At 45.3% G+C, this 26,808-nt stretch overlaps 2 protein-coding genes across 2 annotated transcripts; both read left to right on the forward strand.

Annotated features, from left to right (window-relative positions):
- The first annotated feature begins 180 nt into the window (after positions 1-180).
- Positions 181-20,032, forward strand: si:dkey-28b4.8 (sarcoplasmic/endoplasmic reticulum calcium ATPase 2). The gene is given in 25 exon segments (XM_005461325.4): positions 181-515; positions 3,066-3,185; positions 4,879-4,896; positions 5,014-5,096; positions 5,346-5,450; positions 6,796-6,934; positions 10,800-10,966; positions 12,267-12,422; positions 12,510-12,651; positions 12,881-13,047; positions 13,665-13,753; positions 14,183-14,285; positions 14,434-14,565; positions 14,858-14,983; positions 15,058-15,279; positions 15,384-15,495; positions 15,815-15,943; positions 15,946-16,052; positions 16,128-16,348; positions 16,435-16,637; positions 16,790-16,875; positions 17,382-17,515; positions 17,587-17,704; positions 17,802-17,936; positions 18,028-20,032. Coding segments are annotated over 24 exon segments (3,195 nt in total). The 5' UTR covers positions 181-515; positions 3,066-3,067; the 3' UTR covers positions 18,211-20,032.
- A 4,833-nt stretch (positions 20,033-24,865) lies between these two features.
- LOC106096647 (uncharacterized) lies at positions 24,866-26,579 on the forward strand. Its single transcript, XM_019355288.2, has 3 exons — positions 24,866-24,894; positions 25,049-25,189; positions 25,342-26,579. Exons 2-3 carry the CDS (start codon positions 25,066-25,068, stop codon positions 26,520-26,522), a joined length of 1,305 nt encoding a protein of 434 aa, XP_019210833.2. The 5' UTR covers positions 24,866-24,894; positions 25,049-25,065; the 3' UTR covers positions 26,523-26,579.
- Positions 26,580-26,808: the final 229 nt, after the last annotated feature.

Here is a 26,808-nt window from a genome sequence, read left to right on the forward strand (position 1 = left end):
GTTTGTTGTTTACTCACCCATTCGGTGCTAATTGGCTGTCACTCGAAGAGCTGAGCGACAGCAGTCGCACGACCTGCTGATTGGTGGAGGGGCTGCGGGCTGCCATCAGAGGCGGGGCATTCAGGTTGTAAATCTTTCGGTGGGCGGGACAATAACCGTCTACATGACTACATCGACCTTATTCCCGGGCCTATGATTGGATTAGCTTCAGCCCGTACATCCAGATCTTTGAGAAATTTTATTTACTAAATGGCTTAAAGGTGTTGATATCGTTTGTGCATAACTTGGGAAGCGCTGAAAGTGTAATTTAAACATTAGCTTGTAAAATATACATTTATGTTTTATCTCAGACTGTCATTTCTTTAGGAGAGGTCTTTACTTTGAAAGGTTTTACCGGATGATGTAGTTCGTGAGTGAGCGGCTAGCTTGATAACAGTGGATGCTGTAGCCCGTTTGGCTGTCGGAGCCGCTGTCCTCCTGTACACAGGAGAACGGATAACTACTGTACTGCATAGGTAAACTAACCCTGAATCATATTTGTAGAAACATTAGCCTTTAAAAAGTCTCGGTTCATTGGTGTGTTTGTTTTACATACAACCTTTAGCCGCTCGGAAACGACTGGATGCTGTTGCAGTGGAAATCTGTTGACGATGATTTTTCACTCATGAGCGGCTGTCACGTAACTCTGTAGACTGTTGAGATAAGATAAGAGAAAAGAAAGAGGCTGTTTCAAAATTAATTCCTGCCACCTTCGTTTGATTGCCGTAAGGAGGTAAAGCCAGAAGGCATGGTGCTGTGATACTCCCGGGGCAGCGGACACACGGACGGCTCTGGTAAGCAACCTGTTCATCTCCGCGGGATTATCCGTCCAAACGGACGCTAGCTGCCGAGCGTGCTAGCCGCGACTCTGTCGCTCCCTGGCTAACTGCTGCTCTATAGCTCGACAGATTTCAGTGTGCAGTGATTGTTCACGAGTCATTTCATACTATATTCGCGTTATAAGCAGTTAATTGTGCTGCCATTACAAATCAGTGCTATATCTCCAATATAACCCAGCATTTAGGCGAGGCTCATCGGAAAATATTGAATGCTAATGGTCTAAATGTAAATGTTAACATTGACCAAATGGACAGAAGTGTCTTTATTATAGTGTTTGGTTGTAGAAATCTGTGTGGAATATTATTGGATTATATTTATTATTTTCAGACGGATAGTAGGTGATTATAGAGCAGCAGAAGACAATTAATGATCTAACACGGGCCTGTGTCATACAGCCTGGCCTGTAGCGTCTACAACTAATAATATCCTGAGAATAAAGTCTTTGTGACAGGCTGCGCATATGTGCTTTACCATGTTGCACTTCATAGTTTTCTGATTATCACAGGCAGCACACAGCATGGTGATGATGAGTGGGCAGAGATGATGGGAACAACAGGCATCCTTTAAATGATTGAAAACCTTCTTGGTGCATTAGATGGTCTGTGTGGAAAAGGCCTCCAATCTTCATCTAATTCAGCCTTAAATTGTCACACTTGTTAATGGAGTTGGGAAGCCCAAATCCACACAGGGTTTGTCAGAAGACCAGACTCATACAGCAGAAATAAAACAGCAACCAGTGTGATATTTCTTTTTAGTGCCAGCTTGCGTCCCATGACCATAATTCCCATCTCATGGGCTTGTCTGTCTCTGCGGGTTCCAGTTAGCCTGGTTGCTTGGCTGTACAGTACGTCTGATTCCCCAGCCATCTGATGCTGGAACAGTTTTTATTGCAGTGCTGAGAAACACTTTGAACCAGCAAGTTTCTTTCAAATGTGGAAAATGTTTTGTTTCCTGGTCTCTGACATGATGTGTTGGACTACAATGGGCATAATAGGCAATCTCTTCATTTTTAGACATTTGTTACTTTAGAACCTAAATCATGAAGCAAATGAATGGTGGCAAACTATTAACTTTATTTATAATTGTATAATATTACTGGTTTAATTTAAACATTAAAAATGCTAAGTCTTTTTCATGTATAGTTCAAGTGAGTCAAGAACAGATGAAAACCAGTTCTTGCCTCAGTCATCTATATGTATCAGTCTGGAAAGGGTTAGAAAGCCATTTTTGTGCTTTGGGGTTCCAGCGAACCGCAGTGAGAGCCATTATCCACAGACAAAGAACGCCTGGAGCAGTGCTGAATCTTCCAAGGAGTGGCTGGCCCATCACAGTTACTCTAATAGCACATCGACGACTCAACCAGAAGCTCACCAAAGAACAACATGTAAAATACTGCTTCCTCACTTGCCCCAGTTAAGGTTCATGATTCATCAATAAGACAGAGACTGAGCAAATGTTGCATCTGTGGGAGATCTGCAGTGGCAGTGATCTCACATTTCCCTCATTCCCAAGACATTTGGGAAAATGTTCTGTGGACTGATGAGACAAAAGATGAACTTTTGCGTTAGTGACGCTAACACAGCATTTCATAAAAAGATCATCGTAGCAACAGTGAAACATGGTGGTGCTAGTGTGACGGTCAGGGGCGTCTTTGCTACTTCAGGACCTGGCTGACTTCTGACCATGACCAGAACATCCTGAGGGAGAATGTCCATCCATCAGTTTGTGCCATGAAGCCCAAACACACCTGGGCTATGCAGCAACAGCAAGGCCACCTCTGATTGGCTTACAGTGGGCTAGTCAAGCTCTGGACTTGAATTCAATTGCAATGCTTTGGCATGACCTTAGACAGGGCGTTCATGCTGGTTTGAGGCACAGTTCCTCCACAGTGAAGTGAAAAACTCATTGATAATTATTACAAATGCTTGATTATAGTTCCTGCTGCTAAGGGTGGCACAGAGTTATTAGCTTTAAGGGGCAATTATTTTTCACACAGGGCAGGTAGGTTTGGATAGCGTTTGTCCTTTAATAAAAGACATCCTAATCTAACAAACTGTATTTTGTATATGCAAAAAAATGAGAAAGGAGGCAAATACTTTCTTTACACAACTATATACAAGGAGACTATTGGTGGTAAATGTTTGATACTCTTATTACTGACATTGGCTGTTCTTCTCTCACCACAGTGATGGATAATGCTCATACTAAGACGGTGGAGGAGGTTTTGGGGTTCTTTGGTGTAAATGAATCTACAGGTCTGAGCTGTGAGCAGCTGAAGAAGAACAGAGAGAGATGGGGACCCAATGGTAAATATAGAAATCATTACTGGCCCTTTGGTGTTTCATAGTTTGCTGGTACCATGTAGACTTCAGAGAGCCGTATTGTTTCTCTTACATGTCAGACTCTGTGATCTTACAGGTACAGTAAATAATATTAAAAAAACTTTGTGCTCATAAATATACATTTGTCCTGCAGTCACAACCATACCTAGGATTATGCACTTGACAGGGGTTAAAGCAGGGATCCTTATAGTTCGCTCAGGTCGCAGTGTCGTACATGTGGTCACCAGACAGCGCAGGGTGCTGTTAGCACAGGCAGCTAGTGTCTCTAGCACAGCTGAGTAACTGAAACTCTCTTAGCTTTGCCATGTTTGCAAAAGTATAGAGCTGGGCGATATAAGATTTTTTCATATCACGATATGTTTTTTTCATTTCAGGCGATAACGATATATATCACGATATAAGCCAAATAACTATATTTGTAAGATTTAAATGTGCCGTTGCTCACAAGTAAAATATGAAATAATCAGCAGCTTGTTTTGATTTAAATATTTATTTCCCATAATAAGTTCAACAGGGCAGATGTACTTAAGGAACATGAGACTTCAGTTTCAGATAAATAAAGGCAAATATTGCAAACTACACAAAAGGCAGCCGCTAAAGCGTTTAAGTTTCAAAACAGAAAAAACAAAACAGACTAAATTGTCAATTCCACTTAGAAACAAAATATTAATTCTAAAAATAAATCTTAGGTCGTTTTACAGAAGAACAGACAAAATTGACTAACTTTTGTCAATATCAAATAAACTGAGCACTAAAAGGAAATTCTCAATCTCTCCTTGTTGTATAGCTTAGCTTTTCAAACAGTTTTAACAGTTACTTTAGTCTGACAAAAGCCGAATGACAAATTAGCGCTTTCAGTCAGAGATTGAGCATGCACCGCTTTATTGTATATCCAGACTTGCTTTCGGCACAATTTACAGTGCGCGCTACTCTGTTTTTTGTCAGACTTGAAATAGCCGAAATATCTTCACACTACAGAACTTCTGTGGCCCTTCCGTTCGACAAGCTCTCCGGCATTGGACCCATCATCGGTTTTTTCTTCGGTAACCTTCGCTCACGCTCTCGGTTGATTTTTCTCTAGTCGGCAAACTCATTTCCTTCATTACCCGGGCTGCACGGCTGCAAAAACAAATACACATGTGCGCCTTGGCGCTTGTGCTGTACGTAACAAGTCACGTGACGTGACTCTGCGGCTGTGATTGGTTCGGCTCTGCGCTACTTAATTTGGATTGGCTGTTCTTTTTTTTTCTTTTAAGAGGACAAGAGAGATGAGGCCTATCGCAATAGTTTAATTTTTCTATCGAGAAAAAGTTATTTCGCAATACATATCGTTATCGTTCTATCGCCCAGCTCTACAAAAATACCCTTCCAAAGATCAGGGACACACACCATCACGCACTGAGGTAACGTGGATGTGTTTCTTGATGTTTTGGTCATTCTCCATTTGAACTGTGAAGCACTGTCCTTGGTTTTCCTTCCTATCTGCTTGGTTTTTCGTGACTTGGCTGAATGTCATGAATTCTGCAGTCATTCACTGTAGCTGTGGTCCTTTGTGTCTTCTGATAGTGTACAGCAGATGACCCATTTGATTCATTTTGTTGTCTTTCTTATTCCCTTTGCAAATGACCGACCGCTTTCTTTACTTGTTTACTTCCAGAGTTACCAGCTGAAGAGGGTGAGTTATCTCCTTCTGCAGTATTTTTTGTTTTTTCTTTCTGACACCAGCTTTTTCACTCTATCAGTGCCTCTCAGTCTCAGCCTGCCTCTTCCTTCTCTGTACTGGTCCATGCAGGGAAGTCCCTGTGGGAGCTGGTGTTGGAGCAGTTTGAGGATCTCCTGGTTCGAATCCTGCTGCTGGCTGCATGTATCTCATTTGTAAGGAAACCGCAAAGTTCATCATAATCAGTTCCACAGTTAAAGTGCTCATGAATTATTTGTTTGTGTGAATAATACAGCATATATCAGGTTAATCATAGAGGCACACTGGCTTTGGTCTGAAGTTTTTTTTGGTTTTTGAGTCACAATTTTGCTTTTCCTTCATTCATATAATCTGTTATACACACAGAGTATAAATGAAGTGTGCTGTAGGCCCTCACCTATCTCTGTGGTTTCTCTGTCCACCAGACCCTGGCATGGTTTGAAGAAGGTGAAGGGACGATCACAGCCTTTGTCGAACCTTTCGTCATACTCCTCATCCTCATTGCAAATGCTATCGTGGGTGTATGGCAGGTAAACCCCGTGTGTGTGTGCACAGGTGATTGTCTCATCAGTATAAGGTCATACTGACAACAATATCATGTTATATTCTCTGAATCCAATGTTGGGATGATATAACAGACTGCTGCCAGCTGTATTCAGGTAGGTGGAGTGGCAGCTGATGATGTTTTCATTTCTACCATTTAAGAGAATGTGGCTGCTTACAGACGTTTGTATATGTGCATATCTGGGCTGAATGGCCCTGAGTCGCACACTTTAACACTAGGGAACCACCTCCACCTCCTTCCTCACCAGTTTTGGGTGATGTTACTGTGTTACTTCTTACAGTTAAGATTACTGCCATTAAAAGGTGACTGTATGTTGAGCCTGAGAAAAGCGACTCACTTGAATCTTTCCAAAAATAAACGATGTGTAGCCTGCTGCGCACTGACCTCATTTACTCCACCACATAACCAGCTACAAACGTGTTTGTGTCACTTTGAGTGATGGCTTTTTCCAAACTGTAAATGCCACGCTCTGTGCTATCTCCTGATCTGAGCAAGAGCTGGTGCACTTGCTAACATCTGTAGTGGATTATTGCTCATTTGAAAAATGAACTAAAAAGTATAAAACGAAGATGTTATTTGTTACAAAGCAGTTACACTGTTGCTGTCCACGAGTTGATAGTTAAGGTGCCTTTGCTTTCAGACGCTCCTCTATTCCCCGAGTGGTCTCCGCAGCAGATGGATCTGCATGTTTGCTTTGGCAGATTTGACACCACATGCTCTTCCTGATGTAACCGTCCCCACTTATCCAGGGTTGGGACCAGCAGCAGCAGTTTGTCACCCTGTAAAGCCCTGCTGGCTTTACGGCTCCCCAAAGTCTCAAACTGGGGAGTTTTAGTTGATAATTAGTTGAACTGAATTTGGCTTTTTGGCTTCAATTAATGGATCGAATTAATATTTATCGATCGAATTCATTTTTAGTTAAGACACCATGATAATGGTAACAGCAGGGCAGTATGCGTGTACAGGTTGGATGTGTGTTTGTAACAGAGACATCTGAGCACTCTTTTAGGAGTTTATTAGCACAATTAAAAGTTTGTTGATTAATCATTTCATAAAAGGTTGGTGGTTCCCGTCACTGATACCTGGGACTTACTTTGAATGGTTTCATTTTCTGCTGTATTTGTAGGTCAACAGGAAATGACAGACCAACAGAGTACCAAAGACCTATTCACGTTTTGGGTTTCTGTTTCGTGGATTTGGCCTCTGTGTGTGTGTGTGTGTGTGTGTGTGTCATCTCCTGTCATGTTTGATGCCCACATACCAACATACATGAGCTATGTTGAAAGTTGACGTGCCACTGTGTCCTGCAGGAGCGTAATGCAGAGAACGCCATTGAAGCTCTGAAGGAGTACGAGCCAGAGATGGGCAAAGTGTACCGACAGGACAAGAAGAGCGTCCAGAGAGTCAGAGCCCGAGACATTGTTCCTGGAGATATTGTGGAAGTGGCAGGTAAATGAAATCATGAGATTCAAAGATGCATCAGTCAAAGTTGTGTCAGGTTCTGCTGTGTGGATGGTAAATTCATCTTAAATGAGCCAAATGCAGGATGCAGGAGACAGACATAAGCCAAACAAGCTTTTAATGCTCATAATACAGAAAATAGAAAAGTCTGAAACCCCAAATCCCCCGAGGAACAGCAGCGAGGATTCAGACAACACACAAGACTACGAGAACTCCAACCTCACCATAAAGAATAATAAAAAACGTAATAAGGAAACCACAAAGACGAGACTCCTCTAAACACAGGGGACCAAACTAAAACAACCCTACAAAGAGTATTTACTAAAGCAAAGACAACCAAGAGACACGGTCAAAAAACAAAAAGGAATCAAGAATACACCAAGACTCTTAACTCTGGGTCTGAGCCTCAACGTTGTTCTCTGGTCCGTTGATCCTGGGGTCTGTCTGCCTGCAGCAGGCACTGCACACGACCGCTCCTCTGTTCCCCTGTGTGGGAACGTCAAATGTTCAGCACTTCCTGTGAGCCAAAATGAGTGCATGCTAATGTTCTTAGCTGCCGTTAAATAGCACATGAGAGCTTTTTGCTCACCTTCATGAGTTGGTGCATCTCGCTCGCTGTCGTGTATCTGAGCCTATAAAGACATGTTAGAGAGCACTGGCTACCATGCATCATACTGCAGCCTCAAAGCTTTACTGCAACTACATCAGAATGGATCTGTAGGACTGGGGAAGTGAAAGCGTCATAAAAGAGTGAAGCCTGAAGGTGGACGTGCCCTGTTGGCAGCCTTACACACATTTATAAAGTGGTTTCCTTCAGACACACGTTTCCTTCTGTTTGTCTCAGGTTTAATATTGTTAAAAGCTAAAGTGGCCCAGACTGTGTACGTGTTTGCAGTGCAGTCGTGTGCAGCATTGCAGCGAGGATGGAAGGACTTCTGTGTTTAAGCTCAGTGCATTTCCACTGCATGATTGTTTTGACATTGTTGAAATAACATTGCAGGATCTTTATTTAAACATTCTGGCAAACATCTCCAAAGGCATGCCTGCCACCTCTGCCCTGTCCTTTAGCTGCTATCGTCATGGAAACCCTTCATGGAAAATATGTGATTGGAATGAACGTCGAAGACAACAGGCTTCAAATAATGTAACACAGAGAACAGCGAAGGCCGTGGTTTGATGACACCTTCACACTGCTGCTCTCTGCTCAAACACGACAGCATCATTAAATGTATCATCTCCCCCGCTGGAGCTGCAGCCTATGCAGAGGCAAAGCGTGAAATGGACACAGTGGACCGCCATGTCTGTTACACGTTTTGCCATGATACTGGGTTGCATACACACACACACACACACACACACAGAACTGTAGTTTGACCCAATAAGAACACTGTTGAATCCTCCAGATACTCACTGATATTTCAGGCTGCTCAGAGAGAAGAAACAGGGTTATGTGTGTGTGTGTGTGTGTGTGTGTGTGTGTGTGTGTGTGATCTAGTGCCTCTTTGACTGTAGTAAACGTATTTGTCTTCCAGACCATGGGAACTGAGTTTACTGGAAAGGACCCAGCTGTGCTCTGGGATTTGTGTGGCTTCTTTTGTTCTTCTTACTGAACTGTGTGACGCTGCTGTCGACTCATCTTCAAACATAATGACTAATATTAGACGATTCAACACTTGGTCAAAGTTCATCATGAAATCTAACAAATATTCAGTAAATACGAGTTTTTGTTTAGTAACGTCAGCACTGAATACACCCATTGAGGAAACTGTGGCTGAGTTATATCTGAGTGGATGTTATCAGAAGTATCTACCCTGCTTAATGAAACGATGATGAAACGAGCAGGGGTCTCTCTGCTCACTCCTTCATATATAAATGTGGGAACAGCTTTGAGCAGCTGAGCTCTTCCAGCAGCAGGAATGCTAACCTTCCTCATGCATACTTTGTCCTCAGCTGTGTGCTGCAGACGTATTTGGTTGTCTCATGACTTCCTTTTGGAACATCGGGGGGAAGAATTCAAACATTTGTTTGACAAAGATACACAAAAAAGCTAAGAGCACTGGTCCCATCTTCTGGTACACACAAGCCTGATTTGGCTTTTGTTCCATACAGTTTACTATAGCCCTCATTTCCCCTGAAATGCCACTCTGTTTGATCCAGTTAGTGTTTCTACAGCAGCTGTTTGAGGAAATGCTGCATGTTTAAGAAAGCCTGGAGCAGCGTACACCCCAGGCAAGCTGCCCGACTGTGAATCATGCAAAGTTACTCCAATGGTTGACCACAATAACAACACACAGGTGCAAATGAACATTTGTCTTACAAGCGTCCTAGCTGAACAGGGCGAGGTGGTCGAGGTGCTTCTCATCTTTATTTGCCTGTGACAGCTCCTGTGACATGTCTCCTGATCATTAATATTATTAATGACACATTTAAAGATGACACAAATATCTAATATGTGTATAAAGCAGCCTCTCCATCGGCTCTCTTCCACAGTGTGTCTGTGTCCTGTCTTCCTCCACTCACCCTGGCCCCCTTCCTGGTCCTGGTTCTGCCAGAGTTCCTGTTGAAAGGGAGTTTTTCCTTCCCGGTGTTGCCAAGTTCTTGCTCATAGGGGTCATCTCATTGTTGGTTCCTCTGTATTAGGGGTGTTTTTATGCTTGCCGTGTGCCCTGTGTCCTGGGTGTAGCCCTGTTGTGTAACCTCGTGTTAGTCCATGTTAATGATATTCCAGTGCAGAAGCTCGGGGACATGCAGATACACAGATGTTTGAAAACAGGAGACTTTGTGGAGTGTTTTGTTGCAAAGTTGTTGTTTTTTCCACAAAGTCTCTGCTTCTGGTTTTGACTCCCCTCCTGTATCAGGACCCACATGGTAGTAATGTCTGAGTGGTGCCACCTATCAATCAGGTGAATACTGCAGCAGCCTCCTGCGCCTTAATGGTGGGTATAAACGGGAGCGACTCTGAGATGATGTTAGGGGAGCGGGCGAAGCGACTATTGTACATGTACAACGAAATTATGGGTGCTCCACACCAGCTTTGCAGGAGTAAAACGAGAAAGGCTCACAATGGAGAACAAAGTGGTTGTAAACAGTGCAGAGCCCTGGTCTGAGTCCATGTGTGAGTGTCCTGAGTGATGACTCAGGACACTCTCATCTCCATCAGAGATGGGCCCAACCGCGGTGGTGTCATCAGCATACTTGACTTCTTCATCCCTACACATTGTGTTGGCCTCTTAGGTCAGCTGACCAGCTGCTCCTGGAAGTACTGAGACCCAGGAGGAGGCTTGGAGAGGACAGGGCCTTTTCTATCGTGGCTTGTCCAGTGTCCACTTTTAAAACACTTCTTCAAACCCATTTTTATTCTTTGGCCTCAGTGAGACTTAGTTTTTCTTGAGACTAAATGGGTTATTAACTAACCTATTTTACTTTTGCTTATATCTTATATCATTTTATTATTTCTTATTATGTACAGCACTTAGCGTCAGCTGTGGTTGTTTTAACTTGCTTTCTAAATAAAGATGATGACATTGGGTGGGTGGGTGGACAGTCGCAGGCCGGTGGGTGAGGAACTGTTTGACCCAGGAGCAGGTGGGGGGCCAATCTGCAGGTAACCTGAGGAAAGTTTGTTTCTACTTTGTCCTATTTAAATGTTTTCTAATTGTGTAAAAAATGAAGACATAGTAATGAGCACAGGATGAGGAACTAGATGCTCTCTCATGATCCTGGCCTGGCAGTAGAAGAATATGTGGCATGGTTAGCATGGCCAGTCTTGAACGGTGTTAGCCACTACACTGTATGAGCACGCTGGATAACCGTATGTTTTCTGTACTCTGTACCTGCTTTGTTTTATCTCCAGTTGGAGATAAGGTGCCGGCTGACATCAGGCTAACATCCATCCGTTCCACCACACTCAGGGTGGACCAGTCCATTCTGACCGGGGAGTCTGTCTCAGTGCTCAAACACACCGACCCTGTACCAGATCCCAGAGCTGTCAACCAGGACAAGAAGAACATGCTGTTCTCTGTGAGTCTCTCATAGGCCACACCCATGTTTGTCCTTTTGGTTTTTATGAATTCGCTTTGACATGTTGTACAATTCAGACAACATACAGTAGAAGATAAGCAGCGCACCTGACCACCGACTATGGAACCATCATTTAAGGGATAATGTTGGCAATATTAATGTTATTGGACTGTGATATTCCTGTTCCCGTTCTGATAGCAACGCTACCATAAATACCCACTTCAGTGCCAAACCGCTACAACTAGTCCCTCTCGTTTGGAACAACATGGTGTAAAATGAGGCCATTTTTATGTCTCATACATTTGTTAGTTAACTCATTAATTTGATGGAGGCAGCTGCTATTGAGGAAGCATTCACATGAAGTGATTTACTCCGTGGACTTTGCTTTTAGATAAGAGTTGCTGGTGTTGGTAACCTAATCTGTTTACTACCCTCTTATATGTCAGCCAGCATGATCCTATTGGTAGTTGCTTCAGTTTTATGGTGTCGGGGCGCTACATTGCTGCAAGTCTCTTCCTGGGAATTTCTTCAGAGTTGCATACGTGGTGATGGCTAGCAATCATAACAGCCTGAAACTACTTCATCCAGGCCAAAGTGTGCCAGGCGTAACCATGCCTGCACACCACGCTCCAGCACGCTGTGCATCACCTAGCACAGATGCAAATGCTCAATACATCACAAAGCTGGAGGCTTTCTTAAAACCCACAGCCAGACTGGAGGGATAAAAAACGAAAGAACTGACTCTGTTTGCAGAGAACAGTAAACATCTAACATCCACCTGTTACTTTATTTTACTGGTTTATTTATGTTTTTACTAAGAAGATAAAATGGCATTAAACAGTGCTTTAAATCAGAACACCCTGTAGTATGCACTTCAAGCAGACTGTGTTGGGCTCAGATGAAGGACAAAGCATCTGTGGGTAAGCTGTGTGTGTGTGTGTGTGTGCATGTGTGTGCGTGTGTGTGTGTGTGTGTGTGTGTGTGCGTGTGTGTGTGAGGATGTGTGCGCGTGTGCGCATGTGTGTGTGTGTTTGTGTGCATGTGTGTGTGTGCGTGCGTGCGTGTGTGTGTGTGTGTGTGTGTGTGTGTGAGGGTGTGTGTGTGCGTGCGTGTGTGTGTGCGTGTGTGTGTGCGTGCGTGCGTGTGTGTGCATGTGTGTGTGTGCCTCAAAGGCTGCTGAGTCACCAGGTGGTCTGTGGTCAAAGAACAGCAGCCACTGATGTTTTATTTAGCAGCATGAGTGTGAGCTCGGCTCTGCTGCTCTGCTCATCTTTGTACTGACAAACTGAACTTCTGCCAGGGTACCAATATTGCAGCTGGCCGAGCCATCGGCGTTGTAGTGGCAACAGGGGTGCAGACGGAGATTGGGAAAATCCGTGATGAGATGGCCTCCACTGACCCCGAGAGGACCCCGCTGCAACAAAAACTGGACCAGTTTGGAGAGCAGCTGTCCAAGGCGAGGATCGAGCTGTCCTTCTGTGTGCTGTTTAGTCTTTAAGTAACAACAGGAGTCCAAATAACTCTGTTTTGGTTTAATCTGCAGGTCATCAGTGTGATCTGTGTGGCTGTGTGGGCCATCAACGTGGGACACTTTAATGACCCGGTCCATGGAGGCAGCTGGCTGAGAGGGGCTGTGTACTATTTTAAGATTGCTGTGGCCCTGGCTGTAGCTGCCATACCAGAAGGTCAGGCCTGTTACATTGCAGTTAATCGTCACGCACTGATGTCTGATCTCATATAGGGGTGTTAAATTGCTTGGATGGCCAGATCTGTGCTGACAAACTGACCAGCCATCTCTGTTTAAGCGAGGCACGCAGCATCAGCTCAGTGGTCTTAGACACGAAACTGTAAACGTCTCGCTAGGATACGAAGGTGGACAGAGTTCTTTCCTCTGCTTGTTTCGTTCCCTTCCAGGCCTTCCAGCAGTCATTACCACCTGCCTCGCACTGGGAACCAGAAGAATGGCTCGAAAGAATGCCATAGTCCGCAGCTTACCATCAGTGGAGACGCTGGGTTGCACTTCTGTGATCTGCTCGGACAAAACAGGAACACTAACCACTAACCAGATGTCAGTCTGCAGGGTAAGATGTGAGAGGGACCCAGTACCTAAACTGTTGTACACCTCTGCCTGCTGTATCTCGTACGTTCTTACTTTTTTACAAATTAACAGCTTGTAATTTTGCACTAACACTCGATGAATGTGTCTCAGACTGCTTTGTCTCTGAACACTGTCCTCATGTGGCTCCTGGATGCAAACCGATGGCCTCGTCGGTCACAGTCCCGCTGCTGCCTGGACTTCTCCGGTTGTTTCCCTGTTGGCTTGGTTGGAGTCTAGTTTGCGCTCCAGTCTCATGCATGTGATATGTGAGGGACCAGCACCACAAAAATGGTTGAGCAGTCCAGCTGAGTGACTGACGTGAGACCCAGCAGGTGTCTCTTCAGAACTTATGTGCTGTGGCCTTACTGACCTCTGCTTTTTAATGCTTTCACTCTGATGATATAATCCATTATGTTGTCCATCAAATCAGTGGACTAGCATCTGCTGCTGTAGCACAGTGAGGCCTCGACACCTGCTGCAGATTTTAGTACAAGGAAGAAAAACGTGGAGCATTTGTCACTGATGAGGTCAAATAACATGTTCTAACCTGGACTAATGAGCTCCTGTAATGTGTGTCTGTGTGTGCCTGCATGTGTGTAGATGTTTGTAGTAGACAGTGTGTCAGGGGAGCGCTGCAGCCTGAGCGAGTTCACAGTGACTGGATCTACTTATGCCCCTGAAGGGGACGTGTGAGTGTCTTTAACCTTTACTACTTAACTGTGACGATTCATGGAGTGTAAAAGCTCACACCTTGAAATCATTGATCTCTTAGAAGAATAGAATAGAATAGAATAGAATAGAATAGAATAATCCTTTAATTGTCCCACAAGGGGAAATTTGGTTGTAACAGCAGCCAAAAAGACACATATACAAACAAACAGGACACAGGACAGAAACATACACAATTTTTCTTAAATATTTACATTAAGGACAATGGTTACTATAAACAGAGTACTGTACAGTTATTAAATTAAATATAAATAACTACAAGTAAGAGGCAAACCAGGTTGTAGTGCGAATCGATTGATTAACTTATTGCAGTTACAGCGCTGATGTAAACATCTCTTCTTTTTACTGTAGTTTAAAAACATTCCTGTCTTTGTTTCTCGTCGCTCCAGTTATAAGGATGGCTCAGCAGTGAAGTGCAGTCGGTATGAAGGCTTGGTGGAGATGGCCACCATCTGTGCGCTGTGTAATGACTCATCGCTGGACTACAATGAGGTAAGAAACGCAAACAGACCGTCACAGATGACCGTATATGGTTCTGGCCCGAGTGGGGCTGGAATCAGACTTGTTTTCACACGTGCTGCTCTAAACTGGCCAGTAAACAAGGCAGAAACAGCATCCTGTCTCTTTGTGTGTAATCCAGGCCAAGGGTGCGTATGAGAAGGTCGGGGAGGCAACAGAGACTGCCCTCTGCTGTCTGGTGGAGAAAATGAACGTGTTTGAGACTGATCTGAGAGGACTGAGCCCTGCTGAGCGAGCCACCGCCTGCTGCTCTGTGAGTGCACGGCTGAAGGCTGACATGGAAACAGAAACTCTGCCCCAGTCTGAAGCCCTTTAAGCAGGACGTGGGGTCTGTTTTCATGCTCTCCCTTCTGTCTTACACATCATTACCCAGTAAGCAAACAGGGAATCGTGTAATGTGAAGGTGGTCTGCTGAAGAACGCCACAAACAGCAAAGAAAAAACTGTAGAGACCTGAAAGAAAAGAGAAACGTTTGTTCTTAACATCGCTGTGCTGATGACAGTGGGGCGGAGTCTTACTAAACATGTGCACGTGTTTGTTTTCAGGTGATTAAGCAGCTTATGAAGAAAGAGCTGACTTTGGAGTTTTCCAGAGACAGGAAGTCCATGTCTGTGTTCTGTTCATCCAACAAACTCACCAGATCTGCTACAGGAGCCAAGATGTTTGTCAAGGTCGGTGCACACACCTGGTTCTCCACTTTTATGAAGGAACAGCTGATACTGAGCGCTCTAATCCTTGTACTCAGGGAGCTCCGGAGAGCGTCCTGGAACGCTGCAGCTACGTCAGAGTCAGCGGCTCTGCTCGCGTGCCTTTGAGCCCGGTGGTTCGAGAGCAGCTCCTGTCCGTCGTACGGGAGTGGGCGACGGGCCGAGACACGCTGCGATGTCTCGCCATGGCGACGAGGGACGCACCTCCTGACATCCACCGCCTCAACCTGGAGAACTCGGCGGCCTTTGCTGACTACGAGGTGAGAGCTGGGCCTTGTTAGATTACACGCGTGGTCAGATCAAGGGATTATCACGCTGTAGAGGAGACAGACACGTAAAGGTTTCTGTCGTCTGTTCTTCCCAGTCGGACCTGACTTTTGTGGGCTGTGTGGGGATGTTGGATCCCCCGAGAAAAGAAGTGCTTAACGCGGTGCGAATGTGTCGGCAGGCTGGAATACGAGTCATCATGATCACAGGTACTCACTCACACCTCTAAGTATCACTTGTTCTTCCGTCTTTCTCTCTGTGCCTATATGTAAATACAGGCAGCACTATAATGGTCTCCACTGTTAGCGTGGATCAGTCATGTAGAAATGTCGGCTATTTGTTTCTCACTGATGATGCTCATTGTTGAGGACGCACATCAGATGAACTTGATGCGGCCCGTGACCTTACACGGAGTCACTGAGCCTATGCCGGTTTGATGTTGAAAGCATGTGTAGGAGAGCAACACAGCAACAACCTAAACGAGACAAAGCTTGACTCTGACAACTCGTTGCTCTTCTTCTTCTGCAGGGGACAACAAAGGAACAGCGCTCTCCATCTGCAGGCGAGTGGGCATCATCACAGAGCAGGAGGAAGAGCAGGAGGGCGCGGGGGTCATCGGGGGTCTAACGGGGCGGGAGTTTGACGAGCTCCCCCCCACCTGCAGCGTCAGGCCTGCCAGACGGCCCGTTGCTTCGCCCGGGTGGAACCAGCTCACAAGAGTCGGATCGTGGAGTACCTGCAGAGCCTGAACGACATAACGGCCATGGTGAGAGAGGGAGCGTGTGCTCATCACCTGCTCCGGCTGTCTCCTGTTGTCACTTAATGGTTCTCAACGGTTTAGACAGGTGACGGGGTGAATGACGCGCCGGCGCTGAAGAAGGCAGAGATCGGCATCGCCATGGGCAGCGGTACAGCGGTGGCCAAGTCTGCCTCCGAGATGATCCTAGCTGACGATAACTTCTCCACTATCGTAGCTGCCGTGGAGGAGGGCAGAGCCATCTACAACAACATGAAGCAGTTCATCCGATACCTGATATCCTCCAACATAGGAGAGGTGGTCTGGTTAGTAGGAAGAAGCGGCGTTATCACCTGTGCTTGTGATAAACCAGACGCGTTCTCTCTGATCCCTCCTCTCCGTCTGTCCGCAGTATTTTCCTAACAGCAGCACTGGGCATGCCTGAAGCTCTGATCCCCGTCCAGCTGCTGTGGGTCAACCTGGTCACTGACGGATTCCCAGCAACTGCTCTGGGCTTCAACCCTCCAGACCTGGACATCATGTCCCGTCCTCCTCGCTCCCCGAAGGAGCCGCTCATCTCCAGCTGGTTGTTCTGCCGCTACCTCATCATCGGATGTGAGTCGCTCACCTCCCGCCATACTGGGAGCATCGTCCCTTTCACGTTTGAACCAGGATAAAGCTAAATTACATGCACAGCACAGGATTCCTGTGTTCTACGTGTTTAAATGCTTTGAAAGTGCACCGCAGTTGCTTGTGTTTGTCCACAGGTTATGTGGGAGCTGCCACAGTGGGAGCTGCTGCCTGGTGGTTCATGGCAGCCCACGATGGACCCAAACTGAGCTTCTATCAGCTGGTAAGCATCTTACATCTTCCCAAATATTAAAGAGCACCTTATTTCTAACGTGAGCACAATGGGAAACCTGAGGAGACAGGTTTTGGTGCTTTTATGGAGAAGCTCCAATCACAGGCTTTGTTTTTCTGCCTTACAGTATCATGTTATTGTGATTTGGTGCTGTATGAATAAAACTGAACTGACTGTTTGTTGATGCTTCAAAAGGTCAAAGGTGAGCTCTATGTACAGAGCGCTCATTGTAAGGGTTTGACCACAGCCCTTCATCACATCAGATGATCTGTGATACAGCGTAAATGTCCTCATGAAGCACTCTGACTCCCTCGTTTCTGTGCGTTCACACACCAGTGAATGCAGCAGAGAGTAACCTGGGGTTCAGTATCTTGCCCATTTGGCACACAGAGTGAAGGGATCCAACTACCAACCTTAGCAGAGGACCTGCTCCACCTCGTGAGCCGTACGCCCTCTGCAGGGTGTAGTAATGCTGTTTTGGCTTTTTCCCACCACAGTCCCATTATCTGCAGTGCAGCGAAGGCCACGCTGAGTTTGCTGGAGTGCAGTGTTCGGTCTTTGAGTCTCCTTATCCTATGACTATGGCTCTGTCTGTGCTGGTCACCATAGAGATGTGCAACGCCTTGAACAGGTAAGAAAAGACAGTCAGGTGAGAGGTGACGACAGCAGAGGAAAGTAATTAGCTTTTTTTGGACTGTCCAGTCTCTCCGAGAACCAGTCCCTGCTAAAGATGCCCCCGTGGTCAAACCCCTGGTTGGTGGGGGCCATCTGCCTGTCCATGGCCCTGCACTTCCTCATTTTATATGTGGACCCCCTGCCGGTAAGCACCGTGTCAGAGGACAGTCCTGGACGTTCAGTCCTTCTCTATGACTGCAGGAGAGCAGATCGAGCTGAACCACCGATGCTTCTGTCTCCAGGTGATATTTCAGATACGCCCACTGTCCTGGACCCAGTGGGTGGTGGTTTTGAAGCTGTCCCTTCCTGTCATCTTGATGGACGAGGCCCTCAAGTTACTGGCCCGCAACTATATCGAGCCAGGAAGCCACATCCAGGTCAGAACAAGTGATGTCAGCAGGTTGTCTCACCATAACACAAATCATCTCTTTTCTAACGCTTCTCTGTTGAAATCCACATGTCCCAAAGACTTTAGAAGAAGAAGAGGAGCAGCAGAGGGCGAGGGCCAACGTGGGGTCAGTTGGTGCTGTGGTGACGAGGCTCCATCAGTCGCTTAAGGGCGTGTCCTGGTCCTTTGTACTGATCTCTGCGCCGCTGGTGATCTGGATCTTCAGTCTGGACTCTGACATCACCAACATCTTCTGGGAGTGACAGGGGGATGTGGGTGGGCTGCCGGGGACGCACAAACACGGTGAAAGAAGGGAGAAGAGGTGTGATAGGTGTAAGGGTGGGGCGTGGGGAAACGAGGCACGAGCAAAGGTGATGGATGTGACGAAGGAAACATGTGACCCTCAGACAATCAGAGAAAGTGTGTGTATGTGACAGCCTCACTGATAACGGTGCTGTGTGCAGCTGATCTGCTTTGAGTTCACACTTCCACGTTCCTGCTGTGTCGCCACGTCACACCCACAGACACGTCACAGCTCATCGGTGGTTTCTTTACATTCTTCCAAAGAGTGCTGTTGGTTTGTGTGAACTTGGATATGATTTTTTCTTTCATGTACATGGAAATAGAGAGAAATGTTAGTGTTTGAGGTTTGGTGCATGTGTGTAGTTTACAGTGTGTGTTGGTGTTTTCCATATTTCTCCTGACATTCCCGGGTCCCTGCTGTGTCGATGCCACGATGCTTCACACAGCGCTTTTATGAGGAAACGAGTGGATTAGAAACACACACAGGCTCTCCATCCACACTGCTGTTCACATAGTAATAATGTGTGCTCTGTCCGTCTGCCTCTGGAACAGCAGAGTCCACCAGCCGGCTGCTTTCATAGTCTTGAAGCTGCACTGTTGTTTGGACGTCCTCACGTGAGCCTAATCCGAGCCGTGAGGATGGCTAGCGTTTTAAATGCATGTGAGTGCACGTCACACACTTCTGGCTTTGAGTTTTAAAGTTGATCCTGCAGACGCGCGCCGTCTCCCTGCAGCCGGAAGTGAAAGTGGGACGAATCTGATGAGGATGCACAGATTTATCAGAGGCTAACCCTTCTAGCATTTAAGACCTTGATTCTGATGGCCGACTGTCCTCTGCTGTCTTTTCTGTTCATCGATGCTGACACTGCTGACTGTCTTAAAGTTGACGTGGCGTTCGCTGGCTCTTCTCAGACAGACTGAGGGCAGAATGAGTTTGTCAGTTTACAAATACTGGTGTTCAGCACGGTTGTGCTGCCAGTGGCCTGACGCCCTTTCCCTGCTTTGTGTGTGATTGATTCGGTTCTGGATGTCAGGGATTCAAAGTCAGCACATCATGTGTTTCTTTCAGTTCGGTCCTCCCTTCCTCCTCACAGAAGCCATGTCTGCGTCGTTGGACTGAACGCACATCACACGGAGCGTTTCAGTTTGATGTAAACACAGATTTGAACGAGGGTCTGCCTTTTTGTCCAGCAATGCCATGAAGTCTTGAACTTAGCTGTCATTATGTAACACATGCAGCCTTCATTAGGAGGAATATCATTACTGAACAGACAGGGAGAGTTAGAAAGTAGCCCTAATGTTCTGACATCAAGTCATTTTGTAGAGAAATAAATCATTAAGATTCACACTAAAAGCTGATTTAAGGGAGTTTTGTATTTAAGTTGTTGTGTTTTTCATGGTATAACTGATTTTCTCAGAAGTGTGAAGCTGTTGGAGGTTTTGTTGTTTGGCACAGAATCTTTTTTTTCTCATTTCAATTTGTAGTTTTTCTCACAACAGACTAAAAGCTGGTTTAAAATAAAGACTGAGATTGTAATTGCTCCTTCTGTTCTTTTCAAATCAGTGCAGCAGGAAACAAACATGCTGATGTGGGATGAATATTTATGAACAGGTTTTCTGCAGATGCCACCCCATCTCTTTAAAACAACAACATTGCATCAACTGTGTTTACTCTGTACTTTGTTATTATTGCTGTTTCCTCCGCTGCTCCCATGCTCCACAGCAGAAGAAGTGAAAGGAAGGTTTCGACACACCTGAAATAAAGGTTGAATTAGAAAAAGATCACAGTGTCTTTCAGGTCATTGCATCTCAAATTACTGTCGGCCTTCTGCTTGACCATCACTAAGATGCTACAGTACAAAGTTTGTGTGTGTGTTTGTCAGTGTTGGGTAAGTTACTTTAAATGAGTAACTTAGTTACATTACTAGTTACTGCTATCAAAAGTAACTCAGTTACTTCAAGTTACTCGCTACTTTCAAAGTAACTAGTTACTAGAGAAAGTAAGTTTGGTTTTACTCAGAATTCTCTTGTTAACGTGTTGCTTCCGTAACTGGATACCCAGCAAGATTGCCGGTCTTCTAGCTTGCTTACTTGCCACAAGTGCACTGTGCCACCTACCAACAGAAAGGAAAAAATAATGTGCACATTTCCACGAGAGAAATCCCACGCCTGGACCATCGTCGACTGCCGCCATGATTCTAGCCTACGTCACAGCTTCACGTGCGCTTTTTACATCCAACACGAAAACTGCAGTCGTGGTGCTTTCGATTGTACTCAGAACTTGGAAATTCTGCCTTAATTATTCATTAAAAGCTTGATATTTTAAATGAAATAAGAAAGAAAAGTATTTCCTTGTCCCCCCCTTTCCCTGTTAATGCCCTACCTGGACCCCTGGCAAAACTTTGCTAGACCCGCCCCTGCACAGTTACCAGCTGTCAGCTACACAGAAAAGGATCCTGGTGTTATTTGTCTCTCAGAAACAGTTCATAACTTCCCTTCAACTCATTCATGTCACCTAAAAGGTAAACCTGTTTCTCCATCACCTGTTCAGCTCTGATGATTCAGTAAGGACATCTCCTGGTTTCATCTGCATGTTTCCCTCTCACCACATATCCAAACTGATATCATGACCAGCAGCTTTACAGCTGTGGCTCCAGCAAACATCAGCTGATACTAGAAATTAATATTAAATAAATTCTAACAACAACTGATCAAGCTTAAACGTGCTGCTGTTGTTTAACGCGACATCCGCTGGTTTCCTCTTTCTGGCGCAAAGTGGGCGATAAACAAGAGAGAAAAGCCGATCAGCTGATCATTGATCAGTTTCATGATTGAAGTAGCAACAGGAGAGGGAGGGGGAGAAGAAGAGGCAGCTGACAGCATAAAGACAGTAACTCCAGCTTTGTGTCTTTTTCATTCTAGCTGAAGTCCGGGACAAACTGCGTTGTATTGAGCTGAGTACGGGGAATACGGGACGATTCCGTCTTTTTACAGGACGGTTGGCAACTCTACTAACTAACCTTAAGAACAAAATAAAGTTCACTATCAGTAACATCACAGCACCCACCCAGCTGTATAGAAACTCCGTCATGCTAGCTAGCACGCAGTACGAGTTATTGTAACTGACTGTAAAAAGTCAGCACAACGAAAATAAACTCCACCTAAACTTGGTTTATATCTGACCCAGATAGACTGCAGGTCATAACTCCTTACCTGAAGTTCAGCTCACCTGACACGCGGACCGGCGGCCGCCTCGGGTCTCTCCTCCTCCTGCCTCCCTTTTCCTTCATCCACCTGCTGGCCTCCACCACTTGCTAATGTTACTGAATCTGTGGAAGCTCCGAGATAGCCACCACACGAAGTAACAAATAACGAGCCTATCTAAATCCCAGTAACCATTAACGCGTTCCTGTTTTTGGCATAATAACTAGTTACCGTGCTCGTTACCACAATAATAACGTAGTTACTGTAACACGTTACTTAAAAACGCGTTAGTCCCAACACTGGTGTTTGTGTGAGGACAGGTTTAGATAGAGCTGGACTAAAAAATACACAGAAGCACTGATAGCAGCACCTGAACAAGCTTTAAGCACATGGACGGAATCTAGGATCCAGCTGGGTGTAAGATGCTAACAGGCAGGTCATACATGAAACGTCATAACCACATAGCTTTCATAGTATTCAGAAACCTCTGTGCTGAGTACGGACTGGAAGACATGAGGTCAAAATGGGAGACGCCCCCTAGGGTGGTGCAGAGTGACTGAGCTAAGATCCTGTGGTGTCTAACCAACCGGACGTAGTGGTGGACAAACAGAGGAAGGTGTAGCTATACCAAGAGATAGGAACACGAGCAGCTGAAGAAGGTCAAAGGTCTGTGAGAGAGTTTCAGAAGATTTGGAGGGTGAAAGCAACAGTGGTAATCAGAGTACTTGGGGCAGTGACCTACAGTAAACTGGGGGCATGGCTCCAGCAGCTAAACAATCAGACAATCACAACAGAGGGAAAAGCTAAGAAGAAGAAGTTAGCACAAAGCTAATTCTTCCAACTTAGGAGGAGACAAACGAAGACATGAATGTGCAAGACAGGGAAACAGAGGGACCAAGACCTAAAGCAAGGCACCAGCAGAAATACGAGGACATGCTACAATTACTACAAATAACATGTCAAAGACCCAGGACGCGCTGGAGAGATTATATCTCTCGGCTGGCCTGGGAACGCCTTGGTGTTCCCCCGGATGAGCTGGAGGAGGTGGCTGGGGAGAGGGAGGTCTGGGCTTCTCTGCTTAGGCTGCTGCCCCCGCGACCCGACCTCGGATAAAGCGGATGAGGATGGATGGATGGATGGAACATGTCAAAGAGTAAAACGGACAGCACTGTACTAAACTGTTTATGTTGTGCCAGGAAAATGGAAAATAGGTACAGCAACTTATTGAAATGTAGTATAGAGGGTAAAACCAGAGTGTGTGTGTCCTGACAACTGAACTCTCCGAGGCAGCTTTCTTCAGAAACCGTTCTCCAGACTACTTGAAGGACTCCTCGGAGCTCCTCTTTGGATCTTGGCTGCCTTTTGTCAAGATGATCCAACACTGCTTCAATGATACTGAGGTCCAGGTTCTGGAGAGGCCAATCCATGACTGCTATGGTTCTGCTGTATATCTAGGTATGCTTTTATTGCTCTGACAGTGTGTTTGGGGTCATTGTCATGATGAAGCATGAAGCCAATCGGATGCTTGGGGAGTGGCCTGAGTCTTACATATGTCATGTACTGTGTAAAGTGGGCAGGACTAGAGGACACAAAATGCAGCCTCATAGACAAAACTAGAAAAGGCAGCTTTATTGTTGAAGTTCAGTGATGCAAAAAACTGAACTAAACAAGCAGAGAACACAGAGCAAAGAGGGACTGGGAAACACACCTGAAACAGATCTAACCTAATGAGGCAGGGAGGAAGCAAAACCATGCACTGAACACAGGATGAGGGACTATCAAAATAAAACAGGAAACATGAGACATTAAGACACGGACTGACTGATAGAGGGAACAGAGGCAGTGAGAGACACGACTGGGACACAGATGAAGACACTGGATCCGCAAAGCCACCAGCATCGTGGAGGACCCCACACACCCCTCACACACACTCTTCACCCTGCTGCCTTCTGGGAAGAGGTACCAGAGCATCTGGGCCCTCACTGCCAGACTGTGGAACAGTTTCTTCCCCCAAGCGGTCAGACTCCTGAACACTGTACTGACACACACACACACACACACAAAACTACCTACAAAGATGCAGCCGACAACTGGAGTTTAACCACTGTTGTAGCCTTATTATAGCCTTAAATTAGCCAAATTAAAAGGCTAACAAACTAACAAACACTTGGAAATACAGTCAGTAAATGAACAACTTACAGACAAATGTGTCCACGGCACAAGCATAAGGAAGGGCACAGCTTACACCGTAGGTCTAGCTGCCTTCAAAGGTAAGCTACAAATCTGTCCAGGGGCAGGGGGCAGCATATACAAAACATAATCAGGATTTTAAATTGCAAGTATTTTTCTGGAAAAACAGCACAGTTACCATAGACTGTATGGAAGCATCACACAGACACACACCTTCTAATTAGTGCTCAGTAACACCCAATCAAAATCCTAGAATTTCCCCCATCAGAACTGGAGCCCAGACTTTTTGGAGGTTAGTACAGTCACCTCACAGCAGCCATGTTATTGATCACATGATGTCATTAAAATGCTCCAACAGCCCAGAGGTCCAGTTCGGGGACTCTGACTCAACTGAGGTGAAGCCGAGCAGACGGTAAGCAGCTACAGCCAGCTGTGTTGCTATCCAACTTTCAGTCAGCCCCCCGTAAAGTTTTAACATTTGGGGTTTCAGGGACTTACTCACTGCTAGAGCCCCTGCTGGATGCTTATAGCCAACCAGAGACTGTCAATGTTCCCACTATTATTACAGACAGTGAACTAACCTCAGAACAATGAATGGAGATTTTTTGTTTTAAAATTGTTTGTTTTCTGTGTTTCAGAGTCTGGGTCACAGCTGGATGGTAAGATAATGTTTCTTTGTGTAAGGATTTACTTTTATGTGCAATAAATCTGTAGAGTTTCATATGAGTATTAGTTTGTGAGTGGACTGTCAACTCAATAGACTAAACTCAAAATAATAATTAACAAAACCTCAAACAAACATATGATAAACTGACCTGCTGAAATGACACACGGGGAACTTAAATACTGGTTTAGCTAAACCAAATGACACACACGGGGGAAAACAAAATGGCTGCCATATAACCAACTAATACAAAACAATTAAACAATCATGAAACATCCCCCAGGCAATGAAGCATGTGGGTCTGTCCAATAGGGCTTTGGAGCGTGATGTCACGGGAGGCGGGCCACGCCCCCCGCCGCCATGACAGTAGGTCAGACAAAGGATACAGCTTCAGCTATGGTTCGTACGTGTTGTGTAGTCGGTTGCAACATTAGGTCTCACGATCGTGAAGGCAAGAAACTGGATAATGGGCTCTCTTTTCATCGTTTTCCATCCTGGCGGCAACGTGAGGGATCCCATGTATCCGATATCGAGTTCCGTGCAATCCCCAGCTTTTTGTTGGTTTGCTCGCGGCATTTTCTCTCCGGTGAGTTCTAAATTAATTCATATCACTCTTAAAAGGCTTTTAGTGTTTTTTCAATGCGCTGAGGTCATAGATAATGAGATAAAACATGCTAATGTGTGATGCTGCTGAACCACGTCATGTTGACTGAGTAGCTTTTGATTTGGCATTATTGCAGGCAAACCAGCATATGAAATGGATGTTACAAATCCAGACTGGGCACCAACACTGCACATGGGGCACGACGACATATCTGTATCAGACTCGGACCGGCACGCAAGGCGTATGCAAAGGAAGCGAAAAAGAGCACCCATTGCAGGTAAACACCCCCCCTCCCCTCCCCTCTAAAAACATACTAAATTGCTCTTATGGTACACTAATCCGCACCTAAGTTAAGGATGAATCACACACCTGTCATTGGAATATTGGTGTACATTAACCTTATGTCTATGCACTAATTTTATCTTACAGGCTTGATGATCGATGAAGGTCTGACAAAAGAACAGCAACAAAATCACCATGTCATGGAGGCAGTGGACAGCAGTTGTGTTGGACAAGTGGAGGTTGACGTACCAGCTGCAAATGTGGACAGTGGTGATGGGAGTGAGAGCGTCACGGAAGGTCAAGGGCAGATGAAGGATTGTGTGTGCAGTGAACAGGGCAGAGCAGAAATAAACCGGCTGTTGGAGGAGAACAGACTGCTTCGAGCACAGTTGCAAAAGACAGAGCTGAATGAAACTTTCTTAAAGGATGATACCGAAAAAGTAAGATATTACACAGGACTACATTGCTATGCTGTGTTAATGTCCCTCTTCAGCACTGTGAAAGATTTCCTGCCAATATCGAAGAAACTGACAGGTTTCCAAATGCTCTTACTCACACTAATGCGTCTGAGACTTGATCTTCCAGTCCAGCATCTTTGTCATCTCTTCGATGTGTCCCACAAAACACTGTCTTCTGTCTTCGCCGATACCATTGATGTTTTGTATGCCCGCGTAGGAGCACTGGTGCACTGGCCTGAGAGGCACTGTCTGCAGGCCACAATGCCTCCACAGTTTACTGAAGCTTTTGGAAAACGAGTATCCATCATTGTTGACTGTTTTGAGATTCGAACAGAAAGACCATCTAATTTAAAGGCACGCGCACAAACATACTCTCATTACAAGGGTACACACACCATAAAATACCTCATCGGGATTACACCCCATGGAGCTATTTCTTTCATTTCCAGGGGATGGGGCGGTCGTGCATCAGATAAACACATCACAGAGAGATGTGGCATTCTTCAAAAGCTGTTACCAGGGGACGTAGTATTGGCTGACAGAGGCTTTGACATCAGAGATGCTGTAGGAATGATGTGTGCGGAGGTCAAGATTCCGGCTTTCACAAAAGGCTACTGTCAACTTGATGCAAGGGACGTTGAACAAACGAGAGCAATTGCCCACCTGAGAATTCATGTTGAGCGAGTAATAGGTAGTTTGCGCAACAAATTCAAAATGTTACACACTACAATGCCAATCCGATTACTCTTATCATGTGAGGGTGAAGACACAACACTTCTTGATAAGATCGTAAAGGTTTGCTGTGTTTTTGTTAATATGTGCCCCAGTGTTGTTGTCAAACCAGGGCCAAATGACACTTGCTCCTGTTGAGTATTGTTAAAGCTGTTGTTTTGAATGTACAGTACATTGTAAATAGTTGTATTTTGTGTGAAGTTGTTTTAATAAAAGAAAATAGAATAGTATATTTCTTTGCTTTTTTATTATTGATCTATTCACAAGTACTTAGCAATAACATAAAAATGAAATGCAAACTATTTACATCACAGCTGTCATCTATCTTGAACCACAACATGAAACATTACAGGCTACTTAGAGCAGCACGTTGTTTCGAGAAGTATTTCCCAACAAGTTCAGGAAGGCACACTTTAAGGAAGAA

This window comes from Oreochromis niloticus, linkage group LG6 (assembly GCF_001858045.2).
Source record: "Oreochromis niloticus isolate F11D_XX linkage group LG6, O_niloticus_UMD_NMBU, whole genome shotgun sequence".
Classification (NCBI taxonomy): Eukaryota; Metazoa; Chordata; class Actinopteri; order Cichliformes; family Cichlidae; genus Oreochromis; species Oreochromis niloticus.